The sequence below is a fragment of the Tupaia chinensis genome, unplaced genomic scaffold, assembly GCF_000334495.1.
Source record: "Tupaia chinensis unplaced genomic scaffold, TupChi_1.0 Scaffold000035_1, whole genome shotgun sequence".
NCBI classification, from domain to species: Eukaryota; Metazoa; Chordata; class Mammalia; order Scandentia; family Tupaiidae; genus Tupaia; species Tupaia belangeri.
Window position 1 is genome coordinate 3,970 of NW_006159465.1, and position 8,507 is coordinate 12,476.

Consider the following 8,507-nt stretch of genomic DNA (forward strand, 5'->3'; position numbering starts at 1 on the left):
GTCTTGTCCTTTGACTTATTTTCTTTGTTTTGGTTTTTTTTTTTTTTTTTTTTTGAGAGATTTTCACTGTATGGCGCATTCTCTCGCCAGACAGACAGAGAGAGACATAGAGACAGAAAGCGAGAAATCACCCCCCGGGGGGATGGTCACGCTGCAATCCCTTCTCCTCCATTCTCCTCTCGGGATCTTGGGCACACACGCACACGCGCCCGGCGTGAGTTTAAGCCACCGGGTCCAGGACACGAACCGCGGTCGACTACGTGGGAGTCCAGCGACATAGCCATTACGCTAACTGCTGGTTCCCTTGATTTTGTTTTAAGGAGAGTTTTTCTTTCAATAGGGAGTGTGTCTTGTCAGCGAGATAGAGAGTCAGAAAATGAGAAATGACCCCCCAGGAGACAAGGTTACACTTCAGTCCCTTCTCCATTCTCCTCTCAGAATCTTGGGCATGCATGTCCACACAACCGGCATGAGGTTTTAGTTGCTGAATCTGGGACTTGAGCCACAGTCGACTACGTGGGGGTTCCAAGGCATAATCATTAAACTATCAGCTGGTTCTTCGTTTTCTGATTTTAAAATATATTTATTCCAGCTATCATATAAAGTTCCCCATACCGGGACCAGCAGTTAGTGTAATGGCTATGTCGCCGGACTCCCACGTAGTGGACTGTGGTTCGATCCCGGACCCGATGGCTTAAACTCACACTGGGCGCGTGTGTGTGCATCCCCATGATCCCGAGAGGAGAACGGAGGAGAAGGGACTGCGGCGTGGGCATCCCCCCGGGGGGTGATTTCTCGCTTTCTGTCTCTCTGTCTCTCTCTGTCTGTCTGGCGAGTGTATGCGCCCTATAGCGAAAACCTCTCCAAAAAATAAAAAGTTCCCCATACCAAAATTGTCGACCAGTACTTCATAAAATGATAATAAGTATATAAGAATAACTCCCAAGTCCGTGCCACAAACTTGGAGTCACAGCAGGAAAGGACCTTGCTGGTGTCCTGTCCATAACCTTGTAGCTCAGCCACACCCAGGAGGCAGCCAGGGACAAATCTGCTGTTCAGCCCATGAGGGAGAACATCTGGGTCCTCCAGAGGCCCTCCTCCCTTCTCTTAGACCCCACCTTGTCCCAGGGAGGCTCCCTGCCTCCCTCCAGGGCCAGAGCAGGGATAGCACCAGGCCTGGCCCATGGCATTCTGGGAAATAGCAGGCTTCCCGAGGACAGAGGTCAGTGAGGTGGCGTGGGAGGAAAAGTACAGAGTAAGTGTAACTGGGCAGGATGGGATTTAGATAGCTGGTCACCCATCAGTTTCAAAGTCAGATACTCCAGGAGACATAGGGCACTATTCCTCAACTCTGATGCCCACTCCTGATGCGAGTTTTAAATGTCTGGGAAGCACCTTTGACACTAAAATTTGCATGCTCTTTAATCCATAAATACACATTCCCACCCTCTCTGTGTCTCTTCCATGGCGTGTGTGCAGGCATGCCTTTGATTCAATCTAGGGGCCTGCGCCCTGTCTGTGCTGACCCAGCCATCCTCTGAGTCTGGGCCCCGGGTTATGCGGTCCCACCCTGGGCACCTGACTTGACTCAGGAATGACACACACCTCTCTGCATATGGAAAGATTAAATGCTAAAAGACAAAGCGTTAGTAGAATTTACAAACAGTCCTTTGGAGAATGTAAATAGATATACCTGATTTAAAAACTAAAAATGACAAAAGTAGCCATAGTTTTGTCCTTTCATTACTGTTTATATTGCTAAATTTATTTAGAGAAATAATCACACAGAAGCTTAAAATGCTATGTTTGGTTGGTGACTGGTAAATTTTTATAATAAAATGCATGTATGGGCCAACTGTTTACTCAGTGATTAAAAGAGCTGGATCCTTCATGACGGACTACAGTTTGGATCCTGGCCCCTAATGAATGAAAAACATGCTAGGCACATGTGTGTGCTTGTCTCAAATCCAGACAGAATGGGTAAATGGAGGAGAAGGAATTGTCCCATGACCACAACACATACGAGGTGCTCTCTCCCCTTTTCTCTTACTCATGCCACCTGCCAGCCTTGAAAGCTTGATTTTTTTGGCAAAATAACATGCATGGTGTATTTTAGATCGGAGATGAATAATTTGTTGTCATTTTAAAACAGAACCACCTCGGACTCTCTTCCTATGAACCGTAATTTTCCTTGACTCCTGTTTCAGTGGTTGATTCTAATGGACTCACAGCCAGGTTCACCTGGGCCTGGGGAGTTGACAGGGCAGCGGAGAGGAAGGACAGTCTCTGAGGGACTCTGGTCATCAAGTCACAGGATGCTTTGTCTATGTTGGGACACTATGGGGTGGGACCAGCAAGTTGGGGTGGGGTCTCATTTACATGAATGGCCCCTCCCTATCTCAGAGCATAAAGAGGGGAAGGCAGAGATTTTGGAGGAAGCTCTGCATCCTCTGTGGGACTAGAAGGAAGGACTCGGGACTCCTGCACCATGTGCTGGACCCATTTCCTGCTCACCCTCCTGATCACCGCACTGGTGATTAAATACAAGGCCAGGGGAAGAGCCTGGGGAGACAATAAGCCCTGCTTTCTCCTCTTATCTCTAGACCCAGAATCACCTTCTCTGTGTCTCTCCCACCTCCAGGGGCCCTGGCCCAGTCTGTGCTGGCTCAGCTGCCCTCAGTGTCTGGCACCCTGAACCAGAGGATCACCATCTCCTGCAAGGGAAGCAGCGACAATATCGGTAGAAATTCTGTGTACTGGGACCAACAGCTTGCAGGGATGCTCCCCAGACTCCTCATCTACAGGAACAGCAATAGACCCTCAGGGGTCCCTAATCGATTCTCTGGCTCCAAGTCTGGAACTTCAGCTTCCCTGACCATGTCAGGGTTGCAGACTGAGGACAAGGCTACTTATCACTGCTTAGCATGGGACAGTGGCATCAATGCTCGCACGGTGCTCCAGGCCAGGGGGGGAGTGAGACAAGGACCTGCTGTCTGCCCAGCCTGGGCCTTCTCTGCTCAGCACCCACTTGGGGATAAGTCAGCTGCTTTCTTTGTTCCAAAGCTGGGACCTTAGCCCCTTTTCAGTGACATTTATCTAGAGCACCTGACCACTATTTCCCTGTTTCTGACCCCCCAAAACTCATCTTCAACAACAGCAGGTGTGTATTTTTCTCAGTGGATATCCCTGAATGCCACAAATAATCCCTATATTTGCTGAGGCTCTGACAGTAAACGCCACCAGCTGACCATCTTCAGAAACAGGTGCTTATGTCTAGAGGTTAGAAGCCCATATTCCCTTGTCTGCAGATTGGTTCCTTCTAAGCCCTTTCTCTGTGGACTGCCAGTTGCCATCTTTGGCTGTGTCCCCACATAGTGACCCTCTGGGCATTGTGAAATTTCTGTCCAGATTTCTAATAAAGACACAAAGCCTCAGAAATTAGGACCCCATTCGGACCAGCATTTAGCATAATGGCTATGTCACTGGACTCCCACATAGTCGACTGCAGTTTGCGTTCCGGACTTGGTGGCTTGAACTCATGCCGGGTGTGTGTGCGTGCATGCCCAAGCTCCCAAGAGGAGAACGGAGGAGAAGGGATTGCAGCGTGGCCATCCCCCCTGGGGGGTGATTTCTTGCTTTCTGTCTCTCTGTCCCTCTCTGTCTGTCTGGCGAGCACACGCGCCCTATAGCAAAAATGTCACCCCCAAAAAAAGAAATTAGGCCCCGACCATTAGGACCTTATTAACGTCAATGACCTTCGCAGAGGTGCACTCTTCCATACAGACACACTGCGGGTAAGGTTATAATTATGATTTGAGAGCCCACAATTCAGTCATAACAGGGATCAGGGATGATCAAAGACACAGAGTCCAACTGGGTCTGACCCAGGAGAGCCATCTGTCTGGAGGTCATGTGTCCACAGCATTTACTGAGCACTGACTGTGCACCAGGTGCCAGAGGTGACCATGTGGCTTAGGACACAGTAGAGAAAAGAGAGAAAGGGTCCTTTCCTCAGAAAGTTGACGTCATTTGAATGAACGCAGAAGAGATCAATAAAAATAGCAATAAGCATAAACCATGTTTCAGCAGAAAGAAGAGGGTGAGTGTGGAATGTAGTCACACAGAAATAAGAGTTCAAAAACAAAGAAAATGGCCAACTTAATCATAGGGACAAGTCTGGAGTTGAATATTATATCCCAGAATTCAATCAGGAAGATCAAACCACAACAGAAGATCAATTAAGTACATGAGACTGAACTGGTGAAATCGCATTCTGTGACTTTTCACTAAAATCTTGCTGCTTTTCTTCTAGGCTTTGTTGTCCAGTTTTAAGAATTTTTGTCCTGTCTTGAGCTGTTAATAGTTTCATGTAGCTACTATTTGAACAGGATACTAATCTGTTTCCAGGCTTTAAGTTTTAAGAAAATTTCCTTACCAATTCAAAACTCCTTTTCTTGAAATGACAGCTGAACTTGCTATTGAAAGTAATTGGATTATTTAAGAAATTGTATGATCAATAAAATGTGGAGGGAAAAGGAATGGAAGACGACTGTAGACACCAGAGATAGTGTGAGAAGAGGGTGGGAAAGGGCAGACGGTCAGACATGGGGGTAAATATATATGTATTCCATACATGATTAAGCCACTATGCAGTATATTCTGGATGGAAAACCACTTTTTGTATACTGTGATGATGATTAGGGGATGAATGTAAATTAATTAATTTTAAAAAAAGTTTCAGTAGGAAAAAAATCATGGAAACGATTTTTCATGAAATTAAAAAAAACGCATATTTGAAGACTGCAGTAAGCTATACAGTCCCAGCTGGGTGCTACTTTGTTGTATGCTCATTCTACTCACTGGGGTTTATGCCTAAGGTCAGACTTGTGTTCATGCATATGTATATATCAGCTGCGCTTGCTATTGGAAGTATTTAGATTAATTAAGTTCTTTAGCAAATAAATGAAATGGAAGGCAAAGGCATAGGAAGCAACCGTGGATACCAGAGACAGTGTGGGAGGAGGGTGGGACATGGCAGAGGGGGAGAGACAGGGAATCAAGAATGGCAAAAATAACAAAATCCACAGGAACAGGTGGGTTCCTGGAGCCCAGAGAGCTTCCTCCCTATCCACTTGACTATTACCTCTTTGCTTCACTACTCACCAGTGCACAGTGGGAGGGAGGAGAAAGACTGATTTTTTTGTTCAATGGTAGATTTTCTTTGAGGAATGGTGACAACATTGTGAATGTGGGTAATGTGATGGCTATAGCAGATTGTAAGTGCGCTCAACACCATTGAATTGTACATTTAAAAGTGAATATAATGTGTACTCTGACAAGAGATTAAAAGGGCAAATGTTATGCCATATTTGACAACAATCAAAATATTTTTACAAGGTTTTGTTTTGTTTTGTTTTTGGAGAGGTTTTTGCTATAGGGCACGCGCGCTCGCCAGACAGACAGAGAGAGACAGAGAGACAGAAAGTGAGAAATCACCCCCCCAGGGGTGATGGTCACGCCGCAATCCCTTCTCCTCCATTCTCCTCTCGGGATCTTGGGCACACACGCACACGCACCCGGCATGAGTTTTAAGCCACCAGGTCCGGGACTTGAACTGCGGACGACTACGTGGGAGTCCAGCGACATAGCCATTACGCTAACTGCTGGTTCCTACAATCAAAATATTTTTAGTGGGTATACTATTTATTAGGGTTTTGTTTCCTAAACATGATTGAATTAATTGAACTCAATTTCCAGCTCTCCTAATTCCCTTGAAAATCAGGAGGGTGGATTGATGTCAGTAGCTCAAGTCTCCAACCCTTAGTCAGTGAGCTGGTCGAACTGGCAGGACCATCTCCTTCCTGAGCCTACCTAGTTGCCCACCATAAGTCACCTGAATAGCACAGATCAAGGTGTGGTTACAGGAGATATTCCAAGGATTTATAGTTCATTTCCTAGAGCCTGGACAAATGCCAGACATCACTTAGCACAAAGTTAACTGTTTCCTAGTCCCTCTCTCTATGTAGTTAGAGTAAACGTGGGCATTTAGAACAAGAGATGACTTTTTGCATTGAATGGCCGTCATGAACCCAGGACTGGGAAGTTCTATGAGGATGGAATGAGGATGATGAGGATGACAAGGAGAGGTCCTGAGGCTTGATAGGGGTAAGCTTCAGGCTCCACTGTCTACAGGACAAGACCTTGGGTGTCTCACCATTCAATGAAGGCTGGTGTGTTATAGAAAACCCACATATTGTGGGACCAGCAGTTGGAGTAATGGCTATGTCCCTGGACTCCCGTGTAGTTAACCACGGTTCAAGTCCCAGACCCGGTGGCTTAAACTCACGCCGGGCGTGTGTGCATGCGAGCCCAAGATCCTGGGAGGAGAATGGAGGAGAAGAGATTGCGGTGTGGCCATCCCCCCTGGGGGGTGATTTCTCGCCTCCTGTCTCTCTGTCTCTCTGGCTAATGCACGCGCCCTATAGCCAAAAAAAAAAAAAAAAAGAAAAGAAAAGAAAAAGAAAACCCACATATTGGTTTGTGCTGTGACAGAGCAGTGTCATGGTCTATTTCGTGTGACTAGAACAGAATAAAAACAGGTTGGTGATTTACATTAATGGAGAATGTACTGGGGTCAAGGTCTGGAGACTGGGAAGTTGAAGACCATAGAGTGAGACGTCTGAGAGCATCCTGTGAGGCTTTTGTGTGAGTCATCCCGTAGTGGAAGGTGGAAGACGGAAGGCCAAAGGAACCAGGAGTGATAGGGGACCACGCCCACACTTGCTAAAACCCAGTCTGGCTATCTCTCACCTACGGAAGACAAGAACAACTGCTCTTCTTAGGCCCCCACCTCTAATACTACTGCACTGGGGATTCAGTGTCCAGTGCATGAAGTTGGCAGGACGCATGCACACTCGAGAAGTTTCCATTCATCCCTGCTTTGTGTCTCCATCATTATTGCTCAAATATACAAGAATCTTACAGTCATCTATGAGTCTTAAAAGTGACATCTGTATAATTGTTTAATTGATGTTGTAATTCGAGCTGGGAAATTCTCTGGAGTTTACAGATTCGATTTTCTGTGTGTCCTAAAGAGTTTCACAGCCTTGCTTAAAACCCCCTCATCAGACTCAGGACTAAATTCTCATTAATCAGCAAAGCTCAAGTGAAATAGGCATAAAGAACAGACCTCGTGAGTCACATTTTCCTGGATTGTAAAGAAGACGATCTTGAGTTCAAATGCACGAACTCCTCAATTATCTCCGTCCATCCTGAGCACCGACACAATTCAAGAACGACACATACATCTCTCCAAGCTGGGAAGATGAAAGCAGACACTGCAGCATACTTAGGAACACACCAGTGAAGAGATAAGATCCTTTCAGCCTGTCCTCTAGGGCACTGACAACTTATCTTGTCCTCTAAGTACATGTTTGCAGCCCTCACAGGTGGATTCTGGGAGTAAGAAACTGCAGTGACCACACCGAGTACATCAGAATGCAGATATTGGGGAACCAGACAGAGGATGTGTGAACAGAGTGAGTGACTGCTGAGCTGCAGAGACCAGGTGCTCCTTAAGGGCTCCAGGCCATGCAGAAATGTGTGACTGGGACCAGCAGGAGGCGCTGCAGGACCACCCAGTGATTCTTCAAAGCTGTTCAGAGAAAACCAATTGAAGGAACCTGGGCCTAGGGCTGGCTCTATATCCCCCTTCTCTGACTGGCAGAGCCCACTGAGTAAGGTCCTCTGTGCTGTCCCAGCAGGTGCTTCCTCCCAGGGCTCACCAAGGGGTAGAGCCAACCTCCCTCCCCCTCAGTCTGCAGTGTGAGCTCAGCCATGCTCAGGGCTCAGGGAGGGGCTGGGCAGTCACTGGATGGACACACATTTGCATGAAGAGCCCCTCCTGTGGCAGATGGTGGGAAGAAAAGGGGGTCTGGGGCAGCCCAGCCATGTGGGTCCAGGGACTGTGTCCACCATGGCCTGGACTCCTCTCCTCCTCATGCTCCTCTCTCACTGCACAGGTAGAGAAGGGCCTTGGGGACAGAGGGCAACCCCAGCCTGCTTCAACCTCTTCCAGCTGAGATCCTTGAGAATGATCACACTGGCCCCTGCTTTGTCACTCATGAGTGTCTCTGTCTGCAGGTTCCCTCTCCCAGCCTGTGCTGACGCAGCCTTCCTCCCTCTCTGCATCGCCTGGAGCATCTGCCAGACTCACCTGCACCCTGAGCAGTGGCTTCAGTGTTGGAAGCTACTACATAAACTGGTTCCAGCAGAAGCCAGGGAGCCGTCCCCGCTATCTCCTGAACTACTACTCAGACTCAGACAAGCACCATGGCACCGGGGTCCCCAGCCGCTTCTCTGGATCCAAGGACACCTCGGCCAATGCAGGAGTTCTGCACATCTCCGGTCTGGAGCCTGAGGATGAGGCCGACTATTACTGTGGTACATGGCACGGCAATACTTTCCACAGTGACACAGACAGATGGGGAAGTGGGACAAAATCTTAA

General features: G+C 47.6%; 1 protein-coding gene across 1 annotated transcript; it reads left to right on the forward strand.

Moving 5' to 3' along the window:
• Nucleotides 1–7,928: 7,928 nt before the first annotated feature.
• Nucleotides 7,929–8,507, forward strand: LOC102498532 (immunoglobulin lambda variable 5-39). Its single transcript, XM_006140368.2, has 2 exons — nt 7,929–8,021; nt 8,143–8,507. Exons 1-2 carry the CDS (start codon nt 7,976–7,978, stop codon nt 8,505–8,507), a joined length of 411 nt encoding a protein of 136 aa, XP_006140430.1. The 5' UTR covers nt 7,929–7,975.

Coding starts and splice junctions, on each gene's coding strand:
- LOC102498532 (XM_006140368.2), top strand. CDS start 7,976: ATGGCCTGGACTCCTCTCCTCCTCATGCTCCTCTCTCACTGCACAG. Junction 8,022..8,142: donor GCTCCTCTCTCACTGCACAG/GTAGAGAAGGGC, acceptor CTCTGTCTGCAG/GTTCCCTCTCCCAGCCTGTG.